Here is a 27732-nt window from a genome sequence, read left to right as displayed (position 1 = left end):
ACTTGCTTCCAGGTGCACCATGTGCACCCCAAGACTTCTTGTGTGAAAGCCAGGCATTATCTCTCTCCTCAAAACAAGATGAAATGTACCTTAGAAGCAGTCATAATAGACCTTCATGTTAAGGAAGCACCACGTTGGACCCAAAAGTCATTCAAATCTGCCCTAACTCACGGGTCAGAGTTGTTATAGATGATGGAATTACTCTTCCTCCTTGCATGACAAGGTGGAGTCTGCAAAATCACTTATACATCTTGCTGTCCCTGGATTAATGCTCTGAGCCAAGAAGAAATGTCAATATAAAAATCCAAGAAAGCCATCTGGTTGTTTACTGTAAACATTATAAAGACACAAATTAAACAGATTTGGCACCAACCCTGTCGGTCAGGTCATATTGAGCAGAATGGCTGAGGGAATGGCTATTTAGTGTAGAAAGAAGGCTGGATATTGTTGGAAGACAATTCTCAATGGGTTTCTGTTTCTGCACATCTTCTGCAAGGAATTACCAGCTTTGCTCTGGACCATCTTTTCAAGGATATTCATATAGTAAACAGACTTGGAAGACAGAGAAAGCACCTTTTTTTGAGGCAGAGGGAAGGCTGATTTGCTGTCCAGGATAATAAAGATAATGTGTCCCTAAAGGCAAAAGTTGAGCAGGTTTGCTAGCAGCCTCCCTTGTAAGATTAGTTCTCTAGCTCAGAGTTCCTCGGCTGTCATACAGCCTCACTATTTGTGCGGCATCCACCAGAGCCCACCTCCAGCCTCATGGACTCGGAGGAAAACGCAACCAATGTGAAAATGAATCTCCTGCTGCCTACTATGCTATAAGTAATACAACCCTTATCTCTAAACCAAAAGTTGTCTGCTAGCATCTATTAAACTGGCAAGCCAACTTATTTGCTGGCAAGCAGGATAAAATCTAACACTTCATAATTCTTAACAGATGTTAGATTTTGTCAAATGCTTTTTGCATCTATTGACATGATCATGTTTTTGATTTTTTGGCTTATTAATATGGTGCATTACATTGATTTTTGAATGTTAAATCAATCCTAAGTTCCTGGGGTAAATCCCACTTAGTCATGATGTATTGTTCACTTAATGAATTACTAAATTCAATTTGGTAAAATGGTTTAAAATTTGTACATTTAAGTTAATGATGGAGATAGGTCTGTAATTTTCTTTTCTAGTAATATCTTTGTGTCTGGTTTGGTGTCAGGGTAATGCTGGTCCTCAGAAAATGAGTTAGGAAGCATTCCTTCCTCTCCAATTATTTTCGAAGAGTTTATGTAGAATTGGCATTATTTACAATATTAAATATTTGACAGAATTTACCAGTGAAGCCACCTTGGCTAGAATTTCTTTGTGGGAAAATTTTAAACTACAATTTCCATTTCTTTAATAAATACAGGGCGTATACTGGTTATCTATTTCTTTTTTTTTTTTGAGACGGAGTCTCGCTGTGTCGCCCAGGCTGGAGTGCAGTGGCGCAATCTCGGCTCACTGCAAGCTCCGCCTCCCGGGTTCACGCCATTCTCCTGCCTCAGCCTCTCCGAGTAGCTGGGACTACAGGCGCCCGCCACCACGCCCGGCTAATTTTTTTTGCATTTCTAGTAGAGACGGGGTTTCACCATGGTCTCGATCTCCTGACCTCGTGATCCGCCCGCCTCGGCCTCCTAAAGGGCTGGGATTACAAGCGTGAGCCACTGCGCCCGGCCACTGGTTATCTATTTTTTAAGTGAACTTTGGTAATTTGTGTCTTTAAAAGAATTTGTACATTTCATCTAAATTGTCAAATTTATTGGCATAGTTGTTCATAATATTATTTTTAATATTTGTAAAATTTGTAGTGATGTCACCTCTCTCATTCCTGTACTGAAATACAGGAACATCTCTTTTTTTCTGATCAGTCTGGCAAGAGTGATTCCATTGATCTTCCCCAAAAAAACAGCTCTTAGTTTCATGTATTTTCTCCATTTTTTTCTCTTTTCTGTTCCACTAATTTCAACTCTGATCTTTATTATTTCCTGTCATCTGCTTACTTTAGGTTTTCTACTTTCTTATAATAAAATGAAAGCTGGGGTCACTGGTTTGTTGTAAGAAAAATGAATCCAGTCCCCATTACTCTATCTTGGCTGTAACCAAATGTTTATAGCTTCTGTTTTTAACAGACCATCACAGTTTGTTTTGGCACACATATGTATTATCTGTGGACCATACCAATTAAAAGTACAGTTCTGCTCCACCAGTTTCTTAATTTAATGATACTACATTCCACCAAAATCTGTATTTACATACTTACTGCATCTACAATTCATTTCCCTTTCAGTGATGGAACTTTTGAAATGAATTTATGACAGCATTCACAATACAGGTATTTCATTTTTGAAAGAATCAACAGCCAAAATCTTTTTTAAATCTAGAAATTGGGTGAAAAAAATGAAAATGATGGAAATAATTGGAATAAATTGATTTTCTCTTTGAAGCATCTGATGGTGACATAAACTACCATCATTTAATTTTTTGCAGGTTCTTCTGCTAATGAAGCCAATTTATTAATAGCTACTGCTTTTTCATATGTGCATGTATAGAAGATGAATTTATATATCATTCTTTCATGCATGATCTCCAAGTTTTCTGCACATATGAAATTGAAGGAGTAAACAAACTTACCTAGTATAACATTTCTGAAAGTTAACTTTAACATATTGTTAAGGTTTTGAAGGTAAAATATATGACTAAATCTGCAGACATGTGAAACTCATTGTCTGTCCAAATCTGAATCCATTTTCTTGTCCATCAAGCCTGCTCTTCACTTGTAAGAGTGTTTCACCAGCCACCCAGGCTAGAAACTAGGGAGTTATTTTTGCCTCTTTTTTTTCCCCCCAACGTCTAGGCTAGTAAGCAGTCCTTTTGATTTTTTTTTTCTCTTATGTAGGAGTAATATACTACCACTCAACCTCTACTGTAAGGTTGGCAGCCCTGAGAACTCCTTTTTTAATTTAGCATGTTATGGATGTATTTCTGCTCCCAAAGGAATGAAGAGCAGACATTTCCACATGCGACTGTTGATTTAAATATAGCAAACTTATTGAATCTAACTCCTCCTTCCTAACCCACTAGTTTAGCCAATCATCTCGGACTCCAACCATTTTAAGAGATATCTAGCTTCTCTCACTTTATTCCAACCTGCCCTGCACACTTAAAAGCACAATAAACCTTAATTATGAAAATAATGTCATTTCAGCATTAAAATATATTTGATAGGTAAATCCCCAGTCACTACAGGGCAACTCAAACTATACAACATGGCATACAATCTGGCCTCAGTTTATCTTTTCAGTTTCAGATCCAAATAAATATTCTTCCAGTCTGTTACATTATGTTCTAGTCACTTTGCTAGCTGTTGGCTAAGCCATATACTTTAACATCACTACTGTTTATGCTTTTTCTTCTGCCTGTGCTCCTCCACGACCTGTGTACTTTTAACATTTTGTATATACTCTAACATAGCAATTAACACACCATATTATAGTTTGACTGTCAATTATTCGAAACAGCAGTTATGGTTTATTCATATGAAAATTTCCCAATCCTTGGCTGGGCGCGTGGCTCACGCCTGTAATCCCAGCACTTTGGGAGGCCGAGGCGGGTGGATCCCAAGGTCAGGAACTGAGACCAGCCTGGCCAGCATGGTGAAACCCTGTCTCTACTAAAAAAAAAAAAAAAATTAGCCGGGCATGGTGGCGCGTGCCTGTAATCCCAGCTATTCGGGAGGCTGAAGTAGGAGATTCGCTTGACCCCGAGAGATGGAGGTTGCAGTGAGCCAAGATCACGCCACTGCACTCCAGCCTGGGTGACACAGCGAGACTCTGTCTCAAAAAAAAAAAAAAAAGAAAAGAAAATTTCCCAATCCTTACCACTGTGCCTGAGATATAGAAGATGAACAACATACGCTTGATAAATGACATTCCAAATATTAAGCTGTGTACAATAGGCAATATCTACATCAACGTTTAATTGTTAATCCCACGTAAAAGTTTTAACACCGTAGAGTCAATAATACTTGGGAAATATAACAGATAAAAACGTACTGTCCAAAGAAGAGACTAAGAACAAGATAAATAGGGAAGGATAAAAAGTAAAATGTGTTGATTATTTAGGACGGAAGGCACTAAATACAGCCAGAGAGACACTGTGAGGAAAGCATGTGGCCTCTAATCTAGAACACTAGCTCAAGAAAACCCACTTCACCGGAAGCCAGAAATGAGCAGAGAGCGGAACCAGTGAAGTGGCCTTTCAGGCCCACGCAGTCAGCGTGTGTGGACGTCCCGAAGAGCTATTCACACATTCAGGGCGTTCTGCTTTGAGTAACCAGAATCTCGAGTTCCTGGGCGGCTTGCGCCGCAGACACCTCACCCTTGAGAAGGCACACCCGAGGGTGGCTTCTGCAGGACTAATGGCCTGAGCAATGCACTTGATCACACCAGCCCGGGATAAGGTGCGCGCCGCAGAGAAGGGGCAGTGCAAAGGACAATATGTGCTTAAGAGCTTGGGGAGCGAGGGCCCTCAAGTCAGTTACAGGATTTGGGTGCCAGGTCCTGAGGATGTAGCAGGCACAAGACAGACACGATCCTTGCCCTCGTGGTGTGGCTCTTCAAATTACTGTGGAAACGCTACTGTCTCGAGCTGAGGAGAGGGCAGAACACCTACATTTCCCCCACCCGGACTCCAGGTTCCTGAAGTCATCTCTCCAGACGCGGGGCGGCGGTGGCCGCAGGGAACCACTCCATGCCCAGCTTGGGCCTCCTCCCGTGACCCCAGGCCCAGGACGGTCCCCTTGGTTCTCACCGAATCCTTTAATGAGCTCGGTGAAGACCCCGGGGTCGCTTTCCATGAGGCACCACTCCCCGGCATTGCCCGTCATGGCCCCGGCCACACACCGCCCCGATCCACCTCTCGCTCTCGGCTGCCCCCCGCACCAGCTGCCGCCGGCCACAGATCTCAGCAAAACCGCCGCCGAGCTCGTCAACCACACGTCACCCCGCCTACTTCCCGACAGCCTCCGGGCGCCGTCACCTGCAGCGCGACGGAGCGCGGGAGGACGCTCTAGCCACCCTAGAGACATCGGACCTCTTCCCAGGCCTTGCAGCACCCGTAGCGGATTCGGAAGGGCTGGGGCCTGAGAAGAAAGGGCGGGGATTCAGAGCGCCGAAGGAGGTAACATCCGGGACCCTCGCCCCTCTGGGGCGGAGGCGGGGCAAAAGAAGAGGGGCAGGGCAGGAGTCGTTCCCGGGAACAGAACCTGGAAGCCCCGGCGGCAGTGGGGCTGTTGCTGTTGCTGTCGCTGCCCGTCAGGCTGCCGTCTCTTGTCGTTTCCCAGCGCTGCGCAGGACTTCTCCTGGCGGCGCTGCGGGTCCAGGGGGTCGGCTGCCAGGTACAGGTGAGGACATTGCGGGAGGCCGGCTGGGAGCCTTTTGTGCAGCCCCAGGGACGCGCAAAGTCTGACCAGTCCTCCATGTCTCTCACCCGCATCCCAGGGGTTGAGGCTGGGCAAATGCAGCGAAACTATCGCTGTCCATCGCCCCGCTTCCGCGCCTGCCCACCCTGGGTAACGGAACCAGCATCGCGGTAGGGACATCCTCGCTAGGCCCGGCCGGACCGTTCCTGAGGGTGGGCCCTTTGCGAAGCCGGGACTGCTCCTGCTTGTCGGCATCGCTCCCCACAGGCCGACGTCGAGAGGGCCTGCTTTACTCCTCCTCTTTCTCCTCCTTCTCCCGCGGCTTCTGCGCGGAGAGGCGTCGCCTGGGATCTGGGTTTTGGAAGAAGGATCTTTGTGGGAAGACAGGGTGAATTTATCATAGAGGAATAACGAGGGGGAGGAGAAAGGTTTGTCCATGGGGCTGCTAGACTGGTAGAAGGGGATGCGTCAAGGGAAAATTAGGTTGAAAACAAATGTCGTGTATTAATCTAAAAACATTTGGAATGGTTCTAAAACTGGATGATGAGTTAAACCAAGTATTTACTAAATATTTACTAAATTGCCCTCATTCAACAGGCTCTTACAGAATACTATAGTGTTAAGATTAAAGTTTTTAAGAGTATATTAAAGACTTTAAGTGTATATTTACTCCTTAAAAGCTACATATTTCAAGAAAGACCTTTGGTTTCCAGAAAAAAAAAGGTTTTAGTGGATAAAACTCTGACTCCTTCCTTCTCAAATAGGTGACCTGTGCCATGGAGTTAGGGAGCCTTGTGCTACAGATTATGTGAAGCCATGAAATAAACATGGTAAATTTTATTGAGGGAAGCAACAGAGCAGCTTTTGTATTAAAAGAAGCCTGAGTACGCTATGGGGTAGAAGCCAAAATTTGTATGAAGTGTTGGTTTAAAAAAAATTTTTTTTGGAACTTTCTTGAAGTTTATCTCCGGAAACTCTGCCCTTAACTTGGAGACTGGGGGGATTCTGTTGAGTATATTTCCTTGAGATACTTCACTGGAAAAGTTTAAGAGGCACAAGAGTCCAGAATGATTGGCATCAGAGCCCGAAGTAGTTTGTGGTATTTTTTTTAATCTGTAATAGTGCTATGAACTTGAAAATGTTTTCTGTGCAAAATACATCAAAACTAAAATTTACTTGATACCCAACTTAATTAACATGGTACCTATTGTAGAAAGACCAAACTGAAAATTTAGCCTTTGGCACAATCTAGAAGTAAGTAGAGAAGGGGGTTAAAATGCCTTTCATTATGTTAACATTTAATCCTGAGAGTTTACATAAAAAGCCAGATTTCTGGATCTTTGAGGAAAATGAGATCTGGCAACTACTAGTTCCATACCACGTGGCAACCAGTTGGCAGCTCCCCTCGGACTAGCCTGCTGTCATTTTTGCCACAGTTCCTTCCTCATCAGTTTTTATAGCATCCCATTGATCAGTGGATTCAAATACCTGTATCATGGGTAAACAAACCTCTACCATGAGCCCATTTTTGTAGTATTGTTTCTTTACATTTGTCATGCACTCTCATAGATATGTCAGCTTTGACTTCATTTAAGAAGGAATAATCTGCAAATGTGTTTGACTTCTTGAGATGAAAGGCAGCATTTTCAAATAAATTATAAAGAGACTTTGGAAGATACTGAGATGTGTAAATTCAAGAAAAATGTAGGATTCCTTGGAAATAACATATTAGTACTGATAAAAGATATTGTACATGCTGTAGTTCTGATGATTGTGAAACAAGTGCTATTATATAATATTAGCATTTCCTGATTTTGCATTCTAAATTAAATTTTTAAAGTAGAGAAATAGACATTGTATAAAATATCCACAACCAATTTAATATGCGGCCATGCTTGGCCAGGCACGGTGGCTCACGCCTGTAATCCCAGCACTTTGGGAGGCCCAGGCGGGTGGATCACGAGGTCAGGAGTTCAAGACCAGCCTGGCCAACATGGTGAAACCCCGTTTCTACTAAACATACAAAAAATTAGCCGGCTGCGGTGGCAGGCGCCTGTAATCCCAGCTACTCTGGAGGCTGAGGCAGGAGAATCGCTTGAACTTGGAGGGCAGAGGTTACAGTGAGCAGAGATCGCACCACTACACTCCAGCCTGGGCGACAGAGTGAGACTCTGTCTCAAAAAAAAAAAAAGTGTCCAAGCTTTTAATATTGTATAGTATTGTAATATTTAACTTCTCAAGAATTTAACTTATAGAGATTTAATACAACATTAGTTGTATGGTGTGTTTTAAGAGCACTAGATAGATAGGTCAGGCCCATCCAAAGAATTAACTATATCTTTTTGTTGTTAATCTGGATTTACAACACTTGATTATCCCGGAATGGATTAACTGATGACCAGGTTATGACCTCACTCACTGCCCAATTGCCTTCTAAACCACTGATAATGAAGCTTAAGCTTTGAGGCAGGAGATGATGGCAGTTGGAGAAAGAAGAAATTAAGTTGCTGTGTATGTCTGTGTGTATCTCAAATTGCTTTTAAAAGTCAAATATAAAAATTGTAGGGCTAAATATAATTTTTGTGTAATCAATTGTATTGGTGCTCTCCATTCTGATATAGATAATAGCAGAGTTATTTAAGTGCTTGTTTATTTAAATAACTTTCCAAATATATTTTACCTGGCCAGTTTATGTTTGTATTTTTAATAATAGATTTTTAGAATATAATTCACATATCATGAAGTTTACTATTTTAAAGTATCCAGTGCATTGGTTTCTAGTATATTCACAGAGTTGTGCAGCCATCACCACTAACTTCAGAACATTTTCATCACCCAAAAAGAAATCCCCTACCCATTAGCAGTCACTTCCCAGTGTTCCCCCAACTCCACAGCCTCTGACAACCGTAGACTAATGTACTTTTTATTTCTATGAATTTACCTACTCTGGAAAATTCATATAAATGGAATTGTAATACAATATGTGGCCTTTTCTGACTGGCTTCTTTGACTTGGCATAATGTTTTCAAGGTTTGTTTACATTGTGTCATGTATCAGTACTTCGTCCCTTTTTATTGTCTAATAATAGTCCATTGTATGGATATACCATATTTTTTTCATCCCTTCATCAGTTGATGGACATTTGGGTTGCTTCTGCTTTTTGACTGTTATGAATAATGTTGATAAAAACATCTGTATACAACTTTTGGTGTAGATACATGTATTCATTTTTCTTAGGTGTGTGGTGGAATTCCTGGGTCATATGCTAACTATATTTAACCTTTTGAGAAACTGCCAGACCGTTTTCCAAAGCGGCTGTATTATTTTACATTCCCACCAGCAGTATATGAGTGTTTCATTTTCTCTAAATCCTCACCAACACTTAATATTATTATTTTGATTATAGCTGTCCTAGTGGATGTGAAGTGATATCTTACTGTGTTTTTGATTTGCATTTCCCTGATGACTAATGATGTTCGTCATCTTTTTATGTGTTTACTGGCCATTTGATAATCTTCTTTGGAAAGACACCTTTTCAGATTCTTTACCCATTTGTGTGTCTTTGGAGTAATATTTGTTCACATCTTTTGCCTATTTTTACTTGGGTTATTTATCATTTTATTATTAAGTTGTAAGTGTTCTTAATATATTCTAGATACAAGTCACTGTATGCATGATTTGCAAATATTTTCTCTATTCTTGGGTTGTCTTTTCACTTTCTTGATGGTGTCCTTGGAAATACAAGTTTTAAATTTTGATAAAGTCCAGTTTATTTTTTTATTGTGTCACTTTTGCCTTTGGTGTCTGTGTTCCAACACTAATTCTGTAGCACCAGCTGGGTGTCCCCCACTTCCGTTTAGTTCTGACACTAGCTACCCAGGGTTGGCATCAGATCCCACAAATTAAAGGACAAGGTCCCCACTAAGAATGCCATTAATTTGGACACCAGGTGTAAATGGGGTCCCCAGGCTACTCACACTTCTGCCCTGCGGACTACAAATTCAAGACCTCCCATAATCCCCTCAAGGCTGATAATTCACTAGGATGACTCACATAACTCACTGAAAGTGCTCTACTTGCAATTACAGTTTTATTATAAGGGATACAACTCAGGAACAGCCAAACAGGAAGTAGACACATATGGCAAGGTCTGGGGCAAAGGAAGGATGCAGAACTTCCATGCCATCCTTGTGAAATGTGGGCACATCACCTCCCAGCACATCAGTTTTTGTTCACCAAGGATGCTCCATTGAGTATCGATGAACAGAGTTTTTATGAGGTTTCATCACATGGGCATGATTGATTAAATCATTAGCTACATGACTGAACTCGATCTCAAGTCCTCCTCCTTTCCTAGAAGGTTGGTCTGACCAGTTTATTCCTCTAAACATATGGTTGGTCTTTCTAGTGATTAGCCCCCATCCTGAAGCTACCTAGGGGCCCATGTTACCTCATTAATATAACAAAGACACTCCTGTTTCTCAGGAAATACCACGGGTTTTTGAAACTTTCTGCTGGGTATTATGTCCAAAGACCAGATACTCTCTCTTATAAGATGCCACAGTATCACATCACTTTGCCAAATTTTGAGTTTATTTGTGTATCACACTCAGTGACAAGAAGGAGAGTAACTTGGGACATGTTACTCTGTTTTCTGTCTTTTAAAATATGAATATGACCCTGGTAAATTTATATAATCAAGTAGGAAGGTGCCCTGGCTGCTAATAATGTTATCTGTTCCACTGTTTTATGTTGCACTCTGGAAAGTACAGTCGCAGAAGCATAGGAAAACCTAAGCAGTTTCTGCTGCAGAAATACTGAAAGGATATGTCCTCAGGGTTGTCATTTATATCATAACATGCAAAAGGAAGAGTCCATGAATAAGTAACTTTATTTCTTCTAATAGGAATTACAAGGATTACACTTAGAGATTACCTCTTAGACAACCTTCATAGATTTAAAAGTTCACTTTGCTGCTTGCTCTAGAAAAGTACTTGAATACCTAGTATTAAATATGTTAGAAAAACAGAAATATTGTTCTTAGATGACATTTTTACCCAGTGTTCATTACCTTTCTTTAGAACTTTATTTTTTCTTGATTATATTTTTCACTACCTGCATATAGTACATTTATCATTCTGATTACAGAATTTATCTTAAAGACTTGTATTATATTTTGCATTATAAATATTGAGGCTTTTATTCTCAAAATGTGTTATGGGAAAGGGAAACCAATTGTGCATAATTATTTGGCAAATGGTTCAGAAAGTCAACTTTAATGATATTTGGCTTTAAGTATGTATTACTAATTACATAAAAGCAATACAAAAGAAGAGACCAAAATGATAAGATTTGGTTTCTACTCTCAAGGGAACCAATAATGTAGCTACATGTGGTCACAATGAATAATACAAGGAAAAGAATTTGAGGGGAGAGGGAATTTTGAGGCTTGGTTTGGGACCTTTTAAATCCCACCACTTGGGCCTTGGTGCAGGAAAGCAGGTGTAGTAGAATTATGTGACATTAGATGTCATTTCAGTGTTACTCATCTAACAAATATAACTAATAAGCAGAAGTAGACAGGTTGAAGTGCCACCAGAGCCTGTTTTTATGAAAGCTGAGGGAGAGACTAGCAAAGTCTATGTAATGTAAAGATCAGAAAAACATAACATTTTCTACTGGAATTGGCAATTAAGGTATCAGTCTTTGAGAAGCATGTTAGTCATCTTAAAGTGTTTTGGATCGACAGGTAGAGATAAAAGCCAAATTGAAAAGAGGATAATAATAAATAGGAGAACAGGCATCCACTGCACCAGGAGTTTCAGCCTATGCTGTATTCAGTAACTATAAATTTGTCCCTAATGACTAATATGATCATTACGTCTCTGATGCCACCTGAGACCTAGGCTTCCACTAACATAAGCAAATTTATACCAGAGTTTTATTTGGAATATCGACACTAATATTCCGAACACAATTCAGATCACTGTCCCCCTCAGTCACATTCAAAATGTGAGGCTCTTCATTCTCCCATGCACTTATCCCTACACCACTATGTGTTCCCCTCTCTGAGACCCAGTCTTTCATTCCTCCCCTCTCTACCAAACTTCTCCACATACCATTTGGCATTCTGCATCTCCTGTCAGAGGGGAATGTCTTCAGTTTCCTTATCCTTCACTCCCACAAATCTATCTTTACCTATACTCTTTATCCTTAAAAGATAAAGGAAATATCTCTTTTGCTGTCAGTAGGCCAGTGTCAACCTGGATGCTCTAAGCTCATTCTCATTTCTTTAAGAAATTCCTTCAGTTATCCCCCTTCTGTACTGTATCTTCAGCTCTCCAAATTGAATCTTTCAATCATAGCATCTTCCCATTGAAAAAGGTAAAAAGATTTTTCCTCTAAGTCCCATCCTCTCTTTTACTTTCCTTCATAGTTTATAAGTATGTGTCTACTTATAGACTACATATAGCAGAGTAGTCTAGCTGTGAAGTTTCTTCCTCACTGCATATCCTCCTGATCTCATTGTAATCAAGCTACTTCTTGTACCACTCTACTGCAGTTGCTCTCACTAGTCACTCCTACTTGCTAAATCCAATGGTCATATTCTAGCCTTTTATTTACTTTTCCTCTGACCATTTGAAATTACCAACCATTCACTCCTTGAAGTTCTCTTCCTTGTGGTCCATGATACTATTCTCTGTTGGTTTTCTTCAACTCTGTGCACCTCCTTTTCCGTCTCTCTTTAAAAGGCCCTTCTCTCATTAGGTCTTAATTGTTAATATTCACCAAGATTCTATCCTTAGCCTTCCTTGTAATATAGAAACATGTTCAAGTAAGGATGATCTTCAAAACAAAACTTCTTTTATCTTGTGTTCCTCTTTAGGTTATGACCATATCTGTCAACATGTCTTTATGGCTCTATAGGACGCTTAGTTTCTTTTCTAGAATATAAAGGCAGATTGGGATTTCAGAAACCTCTTCCTGGAGCGCCTTCCCTAAACTTTATCAGTTTTTTAGTTTGCCTTCTCTGCTCAAATCATTCTGGATTATTTAGATAGTATTATTTTATACTTCCTTGCTCACTCACTTTTCTACTACAGCACTTAATCACAATTTGCCTTCTCTGCACAAATCTTTCTGGATTATTGAGACAATATTATTTTATACTCCCTTGCTCGCTCATAATACTTTTCTACTACAGCACTTAATTACAGTTTGCATTATGATTCTATCTCCACAAATGAGTGTGATTTCTCTGTGATGAGGAGAAAAAAAAAATTTTTTTTCTTTCTTTTTTTTTTTTTTTATTTTATTTTGAGACGCAGTCTCACTCTGTCCCCCAGGCTGGAGTGCAGTGGCACGATCTCGGCTCACTGCAATCTCTGCCCCCCAGGTTCACGCCATTCTCCTGCCTCAGCCTCCCTCCCGAGTAGCTGGGACTACAGCGCCTGCCAACACGCCTGGCTAATTTTTTGTATTTTTAGTAGAGATGGGGTTTCACCATTTTAGTCAGAATGGTCTCGATCTCCTGAGCTCGTGATCCGCCCGTCTCGGCCTCCCCAAGTGCTGGGATTACAGGTGTGAGTTACTGCGCCCGGCCCCAATTTTTTTTTTTTAGTCTCTTTAATGGCAGAGAAATTGCCTTCATGTCTTACACATAGTATGTATTCAGTAAATGCTGGTTTAAGTTTTTGTTGGTTGTGCTGTTTCGTTAGCCATGGACAGAAGCCCAGTGCACCGAAATAACATGACAGATTGAAGGACCTCAATAAACTGTGATACTGTAGTAACAATAGTGGTAGACTGATGAAGAAGTGACAATTGTGGTTCCTCCATTAGAAGGATAAAGAGGGATATTGTTTCCAGACAGCTAGTTCTAGGAGTTTTAGAGCTAATGGAAGTAGAGTGAGGGTAGTTACAGATGACATAGAACAGTAAACCTAAAAATGGCTTAAACAATAAGGATACATTTATGACATAATAGGAAATGTATAAGCAGGGCAGTTTCAGGTAACCCGATATCAAGGACCCAGGTTCTTTGTTTTTTCTGTTCTGCCATCTTGTATATATTGGTGTGCCATCTTAAACTGGCTTATCTCAAGGTCTCAAGATGGTTGTTACCACTCCAGGCATCACTTGCAAGTGAAAATGTCAGAAGGCAGAAAAGGGAACATTTCTTTTTAAGAGCCTGAGCCCCCTTTTAAGACTGAAGAAGACCTCAAAAGTGTTCCCAGCTGACTTGTCATGTCATACTGGCCAGAGTCATGACACATGCCCAACTCCCTATACCAGTCATGTGGCAAGGAGAGCACCATGATTATTGGGCCTGGGTCGAGCAGCAGCAGCAGCAGCATCAGCTGGGAACTTGTGATAAGTATACATGCTTAGGCCTCACTGCAGACCTACTAAATTATGAAAGAAACTCAGGGCAGTGCCTGAGAGGGCTGACCCACCAATCTATGTTTCAGTTAGTACTTCAAGTAATTTTGATGTACACTGAGTTTGAGAACCACTGGCTTAGAGCAATAAAGATCCATCCCTTGGGGCTAGGGAAAGGCCTAGCCTCCTTTGAAGGATATGAGGCCAAGAAGAGAAGAGAGAAGGGGGGAGAATGAATGTTAGATAGGCAACCAAAAATGTTTACACAATTCTTCAGGGAGTATGATCTTTCTTACTTGGTGCCAGCTACTATTGCTGCCCTCCCGTCTTTTATTCTCTGTGTGGGCCTCAAGATGCCATACTGATCTACCTGCTTAATCTCTGAAGCAGCACACTGTATCTCAAAAATGTGATGCCTCAGTTGCTTCTGATTATCATACCACTGTGGCTATTATCTTGTTTGTTTGCTGTGAAGGGCTTTTAGTTTCTTTAGATTATAAAAATAGGAATACAAAACAAAAACACTTTAAAAACTGAAGATATTACCAGTAGTCATTTCAAAGTATTCAGATATGGTTTTTTTCTTTCATTTTCTGCCTTTCCTGATTTTTCTTCAGGACATTTATATTGATTTTGTACTAAGGGAAAAACTATGGAACTTAAAAGATGTTTTTAAATTAAAAGAGTTAATAACATTTCAGTAAACCTACATTTTGTTTTCCTTTTGTAATTTTATTGTGCCCATCTAGTTGTAATAATATTTTGCCTTTTTGATAGGTTTCCTAAAGACAAAAAAAAAATGGAGGAATCTATAAACCAAATGCAGCCACTGAATGAGAAGCAGATAGCCAATTCTCAGGATGGATATGTATGGCAAGTCACTGACATGAATCGACTACACCGGTTCTTATGTTTCGGTTCTGAAGGTGGGACTTACTATATCAAAGAACAGAAGCTGGGCCTTGAAAATGCTGAAGCTTTAATTAGATTGATTGAAGATGGCAGAGGATGTGAAGTGATACAAGAAATAAAGTCATTTAGTCAAGAAGGCAGAACCACAAAGCAAGAGCCTATGCTCTTTGCACTTGCCATTTGTTCCCAGTGCTCCGACATAAGCACAAAACAAGCAGCATTTAAAGCTGTTTCTGAAGTTTGTCGCATTCCTACCCATCTCTTTACTTTTATCCAGTTTAAGAAAGATCTGAAGGAAAGCATGAAATGTGGCATGTGGGGTCGTGCCCTCCGGAAGGCTATAGCGGACTGGTACAATGAGAAAGGTGGCATGGCCCTTGCTCTGGCAGTTACAAAATATAAACAGAGAAATGGCTGGTCTCACAAAGATCTGTTAAGATTGTCACATCTTAAACCTTCCAGTGAAGGTAAGCATAAGATCTTCATTGGGAAGAAGGGTGGGTAAGGGATATCCAATAAATAGCAAATTTTTATTTAACATAAGACAAGTGTGTAATATTTTCTAGAAATACCCTTTCATTCTCAAAACATACATTAATTCACATATGTTTAATGCCTTCCTGGGATTACACCCCTACCACAGGCAATCCAGACATTAATAATCAAGAATGAAATGACAGGTTTACAGGTTAATATTCTGAATCTTAAAATGCCACCGTCCTAACTGGAATGCTCACCCAAGTGATTATGGACTGTGTAAGTAGCAGGGACAAGATTAAAAGTTGCAATAAGCCTTGAACATGGGTACAATCATTAGAAGGAACTGCTTTTGAGTTCCAGCTTTGCCAGTTACTCAGCAGATACTCAAACTTGGTCTCAGTGTAGTCGTCTGTAAAACTTAGGTGAGTGTACACAGCTGTTCCATAAGATTATGTATAGAAAACTACTCTGTAACCAATAAAATGCTAAGTAGAAAAGTAAAAAAAAAGAAAAGTTGCAATAAGCAAAACAGCTCCTTGCCAGGAGGTGGCAGATGGCCATGCTGTACCTACCGCCCTAGCCCGTTCCTTTTTTCCCTCCCCGTCTTCCTAGGAACGCATCTTCCATGGAACCTAAAGGGATATACCTGATACAGTGCTGAACTCAACAATTCAGGAAGTTAATTGTCTTCAGGCAGTCAGTCAGGGGACATAATAACTTGGGGCGGTTTTTCTGTATCTATGGAAAGAGACTTTTGAAAAGCTAGTTGGCTCCATAATAATTACTAGTCCTTTTAAGAAAAGAAATAAGTAAAACTCTTGGGCAGGAGTAATTTGAAGTGTGAAGTTCCACAAAAATGAACACGTCCAAAATTTGACTTTTTTTTTTTTGCACCAGAAGTGAAACTTGAAAAGACAGCCACTCAGAAGGGTGGGTTCACATTTCAGTTCTGTGGCCTTAAGCCAAGTAAGTTAAGCTGAGTTTCTGACCTTCATCTATTAAAAGGAGGGTAAGGAGAATAAGCATACAATTATGGAGACTAAATGTCCCAGCACCTAACATGTAGTAGAATACACTTTGGTTCTCTCTTTCTCCCTTCCACACATATTTTTATACACAGAATCTCCAGTAATTCCTAACATACCATTTTTAACTATAACTGGGGTTTTTCAAATGAAATGTAAATAAATTGCAAATATTTATATGTACAAGCATTTTGATTTTATTAGATTACATGTTTTAAAATAGTTGAATAATACAGAAAAATATGATGCAGTCCTGCTCTTCAAAAGAAATAACTGCATATCAGCAGTCCCTAACCTTTCTGATACCAGGGACTAGTTTTGTGGAAGACAGTTTTCCACAGACAGCGGGGAGGGCAGGGTGGTTTCAGAATGAAACTGTTCCACCTCAGATCATCAGGCATTAGATTCTCATAAGGAGAGCACAACCTAGATCCCTCACATGCTCAGATCATAGTAGGATTCATGCTCCTGTGAGACTAATGCCCAGCTACTGATCTGACAGGAAGTGGAGCTCACTTGCCTGCTGCTCACCTCCTGCTGTGCAGCCCAGTTCCTAACAGGCCATGGACTGGTATCCGTGTATAGCCTGGGAGTTGAGGGCCCTTGCTGTATATCAGATGTTGTAATTTATTCCAGATTTTTCCTAAACATATATTACTGTGTTTCACTAAATTTTGTTACATGCCTTCTATGTTTCAGTAAAAAGTGTATTACTGCTATTGCTATTGCTGTTTTTTTCAGGTCAGTAGAAATAGTTGCATATATACCATTGTATGACTGTAATTTATTAGCTAGTCTCTTATTGACTAGAGTTGTTTCTGGTTTTTTTATACTGTTACAAAAATACTACAATGAAAACACTTGCATAGAGTACATACTTTCATAATGGTTAAATCCACAAACAGTATGTGAAAGGGATCAGTGTACCCACATTTGAACACTGACTGTTGTCATTATTTTTTAATCTCTTTCAGTAGAATCATGAAAGATTTCTTTGAATTTACATTTTTGGGCAGAAGCTCATTTTTTCATGTACTGGTTTTATATATATATACCTATATATTATATATATTATATAGTATATATAATATATAATAGTATATTGGTATATATAGTATATAATATAGATAGCTATATATGTATAGATACCATATAATATATATACCTATATATGTATATATACCTATATATGGATGCGTATATATAATTATATGTATGTATATATAATATATATGTGTGTGTGTGTGTGTGTATATAATTACACAATTATATCATAGCCCTTTTGTCCACTTAGTTACTGTCTTTTTAACTATTGGTTGTGGTCACTATTCCTTCAACAAATATTTATTTATTTATTTGTTTGTTTGTTTGTTTTATTTATTTTGAGATGGAGTTTCACTTCTGTCACCCAGGCTGGAGTGCAATGGCACAATCTAGGCTCATTGTAACCTCCACCTCAAGGAATTCTCTCGCCTCAGCCTCTCAAGTAGCTGGGATTACAAGCTCCTGCCACCATACCCGGCTAACTTTTGTATTTTTAGTAGAGGCAGGGTTTCACCATGTTGGTAACGCTGGTCTCGAACTCCTGACCTCAGGTGATCCGCCTGCCTTGGCCTCCCAGAGTGCTGGGATTATAGGTGTGAACCACTGTGCCTGGCCCTCAGCAAATATTTATTGAGCACCTACTATGGATAGACACTGTTCTAAGAACTTGGGGTTCATATTACAGGAGTTGATAATGTATTATTTATATACAGTGCATGCATTTTTTCTTCTTTTTTTCCTTGTCTTTTTTTTTTGGTTGGGGGGCATTTCTGGCGCACTAAAGTTTGGAATTTTAATGTAGTCAAACTTATCCATGTCTTCATAGATTTATGTTTTGTGTTAGGATTAGAAGGGCCTTTTCTGACCTAACATATTTATCCGTGGTTTTTTCCTAACATTTTCTTGGTTAAGAAATGTTATTTTTTACATTTAAATTTTTTATCCAAATATTTGATCCAACGTAAGAAGGACTTAGGCATCCAGCTTTATTTATTTGTTTGTTGAGATGTGTCTTGGAAGTGTGGAACAAGTACTAGACCAAGAGAAAGACCACCCATTACTAGTTCTAATTGGACCAATTAGTTTCTGAACTTGTGAAAATAATTATTCTGTGCTTTGTTTTTTTGGTCTATATAATGAGGAATTAGTAGATGTTTCCTAAACTTACTTCCACACATAGGATTCTTTAATTTGAAATTGTTGAGGGCAGAACTCATAATTGAAACCATGTTAGTAATAGCAATATCACATTGGACAGAGAATCCCTAGCATTTCAAAGTTTAAAAATTTGGAAAAACTCTAAGCTACAGAATTAATAGTATTTTAATGCCTTAACTGTAATGTGTATTTATAACAGACAAAACAAGTCAAAATGTGATTCAAGTCATCAGGTATGGTATTTTTATGCACACCCACTGCGTGGCTAGCACAATTACTGAACTGGGCAGGACAAAACTGCTTTAAGGAATTTTTATTTTCACTGGAAAAACAAAATAGAAGGTATACTCACATGAAACATTTATTCATTTAAGACGATTTTGCACCAAAATCTGGAAGATAGCAAGAGTCACAATACTTGAGAAGTTCCTGCATGTTAGTGTTAACTTTTTTTTTTTTTTTTTTAAGATGGAGTCTCGCTCTGTCACCCAGGCTGGAGTGCAGTGGCACGATCTCTGCTCACTGCAAGCTTCGCCTCCTGGGTTCACGCCATTCTCCTGCCTCAGCCTCCCTAGTAGCTGGGACTACAGGCGTCCGCCACCACGCCCGGCTAATTTGTTGTATTTTTAGTGGAGGCAGGGTTTCACCGTGTTAGCTAGGATGGTCTTGATCTCCTGACCCCATGATCTGCCCACCTCGGCCTCCAAAAGTGCTGGGATTACAGGCGTGAGCCACCGTGCCCAGTCTAGTGTTAACTTTTGATCAAGTTAATCAAAAGTTATTTTGATCAAAAATAACATAATAGGCTCAGTTGGCATAGAGATGTGTTTCATATGGCCTATACAATATTTTTGGGTAAAAATGAATTCTTTGTCATTATCTTTTTTTTTTTTTTTTTTTGTATTTTTAGTAGAGATGGGGTTTTGCCATGTTGGTCAGGCTAGTCTCGAACTCCTGAGCTCCTGATCCGCCTGCCTCGGCCTCCCGAAGTGCTGGGATTACAGGCGTGAGCCACTGCGCCCAGCCTGTCATTATCTTTAAAAATTGAAGACATAAAAACCCATATTCTGGCTTCTCTTGAAAGTAAGTTTTTTTTCTTTTGGCAGAACTAAGTCAATATGTGGCTACACCACTTGTCAGGGCACACTCTGTTCAGTCACCATACCCTAACACCCTAACAACTCTTTATTACATCACTGTGGTGTTTTTTTTTTGTTTTGTTTTGTTTTGTTTTTTTGAAACGGAGTCTCACTCTGTTGGCCAGGCTGGAGCACAGTGGCACGATCTTGGCCCACTGTAACCTCTGCCTCCTCAGTTCAAGTGATTCTCCTGCCTCAGCCTCCTGAGTAGCTGGTATTACAAGCATGTGCCACCACAGCCAGCTAATTTTTTTTTATTATTATACTTTAAGTTCTAGGGTACATGTGCACAATGTGCAGGTTTGTTACATATATATACATGTGCCATGTTGGTGTGCTGCACCCATTAACTCGTCATTTAACATTAGGTATATCTCCTAATGCTATCCCTTCCCCCTCCCCCAACCCCACAACAGGCCCCGGTGTGTGATGTTCCCCTTCCTGTGTCCATGTGTTCTCATTGTTCAGTTCCCTCCTATCAGTGAGAACATGCGGTGTTTGGTTTTTTGTCCTTGTGATAGTTTGCTGAGAATGATGGTTTCCAGCTTCATCCATGTCCCTACAAAGGACATGAACTCATCCTTTTTTATGGCTGCATAGTATTCCATGGTATATATGTGCCACATTTTCTTAATCCAGTCTATCATTGATGGACATTTGGGTTGGTTCCAAATCTTTGCTATTGTGAATAGTGCCACAGTAAACATACGTGTGCATGTGTCTTTATAGCAGCATGATTTATAGTCCTTTGGGTATATACCCAGTAATGGGGATGGCTGGGTCAAATGGTATTTCTAGTTCGAGATCCCTGAGGAATCGCCACACTGACTTCCACAATGGTTGAACTAGTTTACAGTCCCACCAACAGTGTAAAAGTGTTCCTATTTCTCCACATCCTCTCCAGCACCTGTTGTTTCCTGACTTTTTAATGATCGCCGTTCTAACTGGTGTGAGATGGTATCTCATTGTAGTTTTGATTTGCATTTCTCTGATGGCCAGTGATGATGAGCATGTTTTCATGTGTCTTTTGGCTGCATAAATGTCTTATTTTGAGAAGTGTCTGTTCATATCCTTTGCCCACTTTTTGATGGGGTTGTTTGTTTTTTTCTTGTAAATTTGTTTAAGTTCCTTGTAGATTCTGGATATTAGCCCTTTGTCAGATGAGTAGATTGCAAAAATTTTCTCCCATTCTGTAGGTTGCCTGTTCACTCTGATGGTAGTTTCTTTTGCTGTGCAAAAGCTCTTTAGTTGAATTAGATCCCATTTGTCAATTTTGGCTTTTGTTGCCATTGCTTTTGGTGTTTTAGACATGAAGTCCTTGCCCATGCCTATGTCCTGAATGGTATTGCCTAGGTTTTCTTCTAGGGTTTTTATGGTTTTAGGTCTAACATTTAAGTTTTTAATCCATCTTGGATTAATTTTTGTGTAAGGTGTAAGGAAGGGATCCAGTTTCGGCTTTCGAGACGGAGTTTCACCATGTTGGGCAGGCTGTTCTCGAACCCCTGACCTCAGGTGATCCACACGCCTTGGCCCCCCAAAGTGCTAGAATTACAGGCGTGAGCCATGGTGCCTGGCCTCACCATGGTGGTTTTATTTATTTTATTTGCCCGTCCCTCATAGACATTTTAATGTTGTAATCCAATCCCTGCTGTTTTACAGAAGTGGTGAAACTAAGACCTAGAAAGACCAGCATTTATTGGCATAGTATAGGCTAGAACCCAGATTTTCTCACCCCCAATTCAAGGCTCTTTTCTTTTTCTTCAATTGGAAGAAATTGTGGAGGGAATTAACAAGTTACTGTTTCTTTTTTGTTTTTGACCAGTATACTTCTCAGCTATTAAAACACAGTGTAAAAGAACCTACCTACCTGTCCACTTCTACTTATTTCTGCTGTTTGTAAATATATATATTTTATTCAATAGCAAAAAGAGACAAGTGAATATAATGAATATAATATAATACAATACAATACAATATTAATTTAGATAGATCTGTACTCTTATGAGTTGTTCTGAGATTATGGACCTGAAACTTTCTAATGCTGGTGTCTTTAAAAAGAAAAGAAAGAAAAGCTTCTATAATAAAATACTCAGGATACAGGTTTTTTTACTCTAAAGTCTCATATTTAAATAGTAATAATGGAATGAGAAAATTAATTCACCCCATTTGCTTAATTGTTATATCATGGAAAGCAGCATCCCAGTGTAAGGGCATTAACTCTTGTGTATCTGGTTATATTGATCATATAATGCATTTTGAGGAAACATGTTCTATTTTTTGCTTGGCAATCCTGCATGCTTTTTCAATTCTTTATCTTGTTAAAGGACTTGCAATTGTGACCAAATATATTACAAAGGGCTGGAAAGAAGTTCATGAATTGTATAAAGAAAAAGCACTCTCTGCGGAGACTGAAAAATTATTAAAGTATCTGGAGGCTGTAGAGAAAGTGAAGCGCACAAGAGATGAGCTAGAAGTCATTCATCTAATAGAAGAACATAGATTAGTTAGAGAACATCTTTTAACAAATCACTTAAAGTCTAAAGAGGTAAGTGAATTATATGTTACAGCATGTGATTAAACATGAGTAATTTACTGTAGGTGCTAAAAGGATAAACTTGGGGTAGCTATATGTTTATACTTTTAAAAAGAAATTATTTAAAATATATCTTGAAATTAATGTCTATTTAAAACACCTACCATGATGTCCAACATGATGTAGGTGGCATTTGTGTTAGTTTCACTCCAGAAAATCTACTGCCTTGCTAATTAAAAAAAAAATCATCTATGCATTTCCTTCATAAAATATACTTCATATCCTTTTTCTAGTAAAAAACAAGTTAGCTTTTTTGATAAGCCTTTGACTTAGACATTTTTCATTCTGAAAGTACTTTGAACCCCAAATGAAAGCCTCAGAGACTATATTATGAATATTTTTTGATATAGGTGTGTTATACTGATTTATTTTCCCTTAATTCCTGGTATTTCTGCCTATGTTACTGCAATAGGTATGGAAGGCTTTGTTACAAGAAATGCCTCTTACTGCATTACTAAGGAATCTAGGAAAGATGACTGCTAATTCAGTACTTGAACCAGGAAATTCAGAAGTATCTTTAGTATGTGAAAAACTGTGTAATGAAAAACTATTAAAAAAGGTAAGCATTATCACTGTTCTTTGTTAGCTACTACTAACTGAAAAAGTGGCTCCTAAATTTTAGAAATGCCGCCAGTGCATTTTTAAGGTATTTCGAGATGTTCATTATACCAAATTGCATTATGGCTCTTAAGTGTAAGTTTAATACATTTTCATTTTTCTCTTTTCTGTATGAAATGTAGTTATTAGCTACAATAACACAAAAATCTAAGGAGTATACATAATCACTATTTTTTGCTAAAATTTTCCTTATACTTTGTTTCTAGGCTCGTATACATCCATTTCATATTTTGATCGCATTAGAAACTTACAAGACAGGTCATGGGCTCAGAGGAAAACTGAAGTGGCGCCCTGATGAAGAAATTTTGAATGCATTGGATGCTGCTTTTTATAAAACATTTAAGGTAGTGATATGATTTTTGTTTTAAAACAAATGACTCAAGACTTAATATCTTTTGTAATAATACATTTTAAAGGTAGTATTAATAGTTTAATCATTTTTTAATTAGGTATTCATTTGTTTTTCTTTAGTTCATATGTGGTAGGTATATAATTAATATCGTGTAAGTTTATGAGTAAAGTATTTCTCTTTACCCTTGGGTAGCAACTAATTATTCTAAGATCATTTTGGTAACTTTTAAGTTACTATTAGTTCTCACAGTACTATAAATAAATACCTGAGACTGTGTAGTTTATAAAGAAGAGAGGTTTAATCAGCTCATGGTTCCACAGGTTGTAGAGGAAGCACAGTGGCTACTGCCCTGTTTCTGAGGATGCCTTGGGAAACTTACAATCATGGCAGAAGGGGAAGCAAACACGTCCTTCTTCACATGGCGGCAGGAAGAAGTGATGAGCATAAGGGGGGAAGCGCCTCATAAAACTATCAGATCTCGTGAGAACTCATTCACTATCACAAGAACAGTATAGGGGAAATCGCCCCCATGATTCAATTATCTCTACCTGGTCCCACCCTTGAACATGTGGGGATTATGGGAACTACAATTCAAGATGAGATTTGGGTGAGGACACAGCCAAACCATATCAACAATCATGGCAGAAGGGGGGATATGGTGCTAAACTATTAGAAACTGCCCCCATGATCCAGTCACCTCCCACCAGGTCCCACCTTCAACATTGGGGATTACAGTGAACATAAGATTTGTGTGGAGACACAAATCCAACCCATATCACTAACTTTAGAAATTTGCTTTACTATCAGGTCCTTTGACTTGGTCCTCTGTTTTCCCCATTAGTTGGTAGATAGATCTCATCAGTCTTGATAAAAAATGAGTTTTTTAGTAATGGAAATCTCATCTCACATCAAAGACACAAGCTAAAACATCTTGCTATATAACAAAATACTAGCAACCAAAGTCAGCAGCAAAATAAAAGGATTACACACCATAACCAAGTGATATTCATCCCTGGCATACAAAGATAGTACAACATATGACAACCAATCAATGTAATACATCACATTAGTAGAATGAAGTGACAAAAACCACATAATCATCTTACCGATGCAGAAAAAGCGTTTCACAAATTTCAACATTCCTTCATGATGAAAAATAAAACCACTATATAAACCTGAAATGAACTTCCTCAACATGATAAAGGCCAGAGATTTAAGAAACAAAAATGTTTAAACCCCATAGCTAATGTCATAATGGTGAGTGATTGTAAGCTTTTTCCCTAAAATCAAGAAAAAGACAAGGATGCCCAATTTTTCCACTTTCATTCCACATAGTATTGGAAGTTCTAGTAATAAGGCAAGAAAATGAAATAATGAAAGACATTGCAATAGGAAAGAAAGAAGTAAAATTATCCTCAGATGCCATGATCTCATATTTAGAAAATCCTAAAGTTAACAAATGAATTCAGCAAAGTTACAGGGTATAAAACCAACACATAAAAATCAGTTGTATTTCTGTATACTAGCAATGAGCAATCCAAAAAGAGAAATTAAGAAAACATTTCCATTTACAGTATCATCAAAAAATGAAAGACAGGAGTAAATTTAAGAAGCTGCAAGACTTATACACTGAGAACTACAAAACATTGTTAAAAGAAATTAAGTCATGAATAAATAGAAACACATCTGTGTTTATAGATTGGAAGACTTAATATTGTTAAGATGACAATACTATCCAAAGCACCCAATCTACAGATTGAATGCAATCCCTTTCAAAATCCCAATGGCATGTTTTACAGAAATAGAAAAACCCATTCTAAAATTCCTAAGAAATTTCAAGTGACCCCAAATAGCCAAAACAATCTTTAAAAAAAGAACAAACCTGGAGGACTCTTCAGTAACTCTTTCAGTTACTAGAAAGCTGCAGTAATCAAAACAGTGTGGCACTGGCAAAAGAATAAACATATAGACCAATGAAACAGAGAGTCCAGAGATAAAACCTTGCATATATGTTCAGTTGACTTTTTTTTTTTTTTTTTTTTTGGGACAGAGTCTCACTGTGCCACCCAGTTTGGAGTGCAGTGGTGCAGTATCAGCTCACTGCAACCTCCACCTCCTGGGTTCAAGTGATTCTCATGCCTCAGCCTCCCAAGCAGCTGGGATTACAGGCATGCGCCACCACACTTAGCTAATTTATTCCATTTTTAGTAGGGACAGGGTTTCACTGTGTTGGCCAGGCTGTTCTTGAACTCCTTGCCTCAAATGATCCGCCCACCTTGGCCTCCCAAAGTGCTGGGATTACAGGCGTGAACCACTGCACCTGGATGTCCGTTGACTTTTGATAAGGGTGCCAAGATGATTGACTGGGGAAAGGACAATCTTCAACAAATGGTGTTGGGAAAACTGCATATCCACATACAAAAGAATGAAGTTGGACCATTATCTTACACCAAATACAATAATTAGTTCAAAGTGGATCAGTGACTAAATTTAAGAGCTAAAACTAGAAAACACCAAAAACACAGGCAGCAAAAGAAAAAATAAATCAAACTTAAACATTTTGTATATTAAAGGATACTATCAAGACAGTTAAAAGATAATCTACACAATGGGAGAAAATATTTGCAGACCATATATCCAATAAGGGCCTAATATCCAGAATACTGAAAACTACAAATTCAGCAAAAGTACAAACTACCCAATTTAAAAATGGGCAAACTACTTGAATAGACATTTTTCTAATGATATACAAAGGAGTAATAAGAACATGAAAAGGGCCAGGTGCAGTGGCTCATGCCTGTAATCCCAGCACTGGGAGGCCGAAATGGGTTGATCACTTGAGGTCAGTAGTTCGAGGCCAGCCTGGCCAACATGGTGATACCCTGTCTCTAAAAAAAAAAAAAACTACAAAAAAATTAGCTGAGTGTGGTGGCGGGTGCCTGTAATCTCAGCTACTCGTGAGGTTGAGGCAGGAGAATCTCTTGAACCCAGGAGGTGGAGGTTACAGTGAGCTGAGATTGTGCCATTGCACTCCACCCTGGGCAACAAGAGTGAAACTCCATCTCAAAAAACGAACCAAAAAAAACATGAAAAATACTCAACATCATTAATAATCAGAGAAATGCAAATCAAGATGACAGTGTGATAACTACTTCACATCTAGTTGGATAGCTAATACCAAAAAAGCAGAAAACAAGAGTTGGGGAAGATGTGGAGAAATTGGAACCCTAGTGTATTTCTGGTGAGAATGTAAAATGGTAAAATGGTGTAGCCCCTGTGGAAAACAATTTGGCAGTTCTCAAAAGGTTAAACGTAGAATTACCATACCATCCAGCAATTCCATTTTTAGGTATATACCCAAAAGAATTGAGAACAGGTATTCAAACAGATATTTGTATACCAATATTCACAGTAGCATTATTCATGATAGCCAAGAGTTAAATGTATTCTTGTCTTTTATTTTTGATGCTATTGTGAACAAATGTTTTCTTAATTTTCTTTTTTGAATTGTTCATTGCTAGTATATAGAAATACAACTGATTTTGATGAACAACCCAAATGTTCATCAGCAGATGGATAAGCAAAATGTGGTATATATGATGGAATATTATTCAGCCTTAGAAAAGAATTAAATTTGATACATGCTACACCATGGATAAATCTTGAAAAGATTATACTAAGTAAAATAAGCCAGACAAACAAGGACAAGTATAGTATGATTCCATTATATGAGATATCTACAGCAGGAAAATTTATAGAGATAGAAAGTGGAATAGAAGTTGCCAGGGGCTAGGGAGAGACATGGCAATGGGGAGTTATTACCTAATTGGTACAAGTTCTATTTGGGATGATGAAAAAGTTCTTGAAATAGATAGAGGTGATAGTTACACAACATTGTGAATGTGCTTAATGCCACCGAATTGTACATCTAAAAATGGTTTAAAAGGTCAAATTTATGTTATATTTTACCACAATAAAACTTTCTTACTAAAAATTCTCATTTTACTTCAATGAGGAAAGATTTTAAAAATAGGATGGTGACTTATTTAACTAAAATTATTGAATAGGTTCTTATTTCCTTTGTTTTACCTGTAAAAGCTAAGTATTTTTATTATTATTTTTTAAATTTTCAGTCATAGCTGCTATGCCAGATGAGCATTTTTAAATAGTTATCAATTGGTATATCAAAAATCTGAAGGCCTTTTATCAGTCTTTTTAATGTAAGATGATAAGTAAATATGATTTAGAAATTTAGTCTATTTATAATTTCTGTTATGCTTTTAATGATTGTTTTGTTTTCTCTGTAGACAGTTGAACCAACTGGAAAACGTTTCTTACTAGCTGTTGATGTCAGTGCTTCTATGAACCAAAGAGTTTTGGGTAGTATACTCAATGCTAGTACAGTTGCTGCAGCAATGTGCATGGTGAGAACACCTAAGACAATTTTGCCACTCTAAAAACATGTTTTACTATAGAGCAAAACTGTAAGATTAATAATGATTAAGAATTATGTTTTCACTTTTTTCTGTCATTTCAGCTTGTCACATTTTAGATTTTATATTTAAAGATAA

General features: G+C 38.5%; 3 protein-coding genes and 1 non-coding gene across 23 annotated transcripts in view; 1 reads left to right on the top strand and 3 right to left on the bottom strand.

Annotated features, from left to right (window-relative positions):
* Positions 1-5771, bottom strand: part of LOC100596180 (ubiquitin carboxyl-terminal hydrolase isozyme L5) — a 56752-nt gene extending 50981 nt beyond the window's left edge. For 12 of the 18 annotated variants that reach the window (XR_004031690.1, XR_004031689.1, XM_030818715.1 and 9 more), the window contains exon 1: positions 4849-5142. Coding sequence is in view for 13 of the 18 variants with exons in the window: in XM_030818715.1 (XP_030674575.1) it covers positions 4849-5125 (277 nt within the window). In the remaining 5 variants the exon portion in view is untranslated. Of the gene's footprint in view, positions 1-4848; positions 5191-5302 lie in introns of those variants that run through there. The other 6 variants (XM_030818724.1, XM_030818725.1, XM_030818727.1 and 3 more) reach the window with 5 other exon arrangements.
* On the bottom strand, positions 2928-3062 carry LOC115836847. The gene has a single exon (XR_004031850.1). It is a non-coding gene; the product is annotated as a small nucleolar RNA U109 (small nucleolar RNA).
* On the bottom strand, positions 3996-5717 carry LOC115836688. Its single transcript, XM_030818729.1, has one exon. The coding sequence runs from the start codon at positions 5711-5713 to the stop codon at positions 5201-5203; it is 513 nt and encodes a 170-aa protein (XP_030674589.1). The 5' UTR covers positions 5714-5717; the 3' UTR covers positions 3996-5200.
* RO60 (Ro60, Y RNA binding protein) overlaps positions 5124-27732 on the top strand; it is a 33076-nt gene continuing 10467 nt past the window's right edge. Inside the window, exons 1-6 of one of the 3 annotated variants that reach the window (XM_030818711.1) lie at positions 5147-5217; positions 14618-15219; positions 21923-22143; positions 22604-22750; positions 23016-23153; positions 27469-27585. In XM_030818711.1, coding sequence (XP_030674571.1) covers positions 14640-15219; positions 21923-22143; positions 22604-22750; positions 23016-23153; positions 27469-27585 — 1203 coding nt within the window. In that variant the 5' untranslated portion in view covers positions 5147-5217; positions 14618-14639. Of the gene's footprint in view, positions 5441-14617; positions 15220-21922; positions 22144-22603; positions 22751-23015; positions 23154-27468; positions 27586-27732 lie in introns of all 3 variants that reach the window. The other 2 variants (XM_004088944.3, XM_030818712.1) reach the window with 2 other exon arrangements.

This window comes from Nomascus leucogenys, chromosome 9 (genome assembly GCF_006542625.1).
Source record: "Nomascus leucogenys isolate Asia chromosome 9, Asia_NLE_v1, whole genome shotgun sequence".
NCBI lineage: Eukaryota > Metazoa > Chordata > Mammalia > Primates > Hylobatidae > Nomascus > Nomascus leucogenys.
This window is presented reverse-complemented; position numbering and strand designations above follow the sequence as displayed.

What these genes read in the sequence shown, in the direction of transcription:
- LOC115836688 (XM_030818729.1), bottom strand. Translation starts at nt 5,713, where the DNA reads ATGCCGACAAGCAGGAGCAGTCCCGGCTTCGCAAAGGGCCCACCCTCA.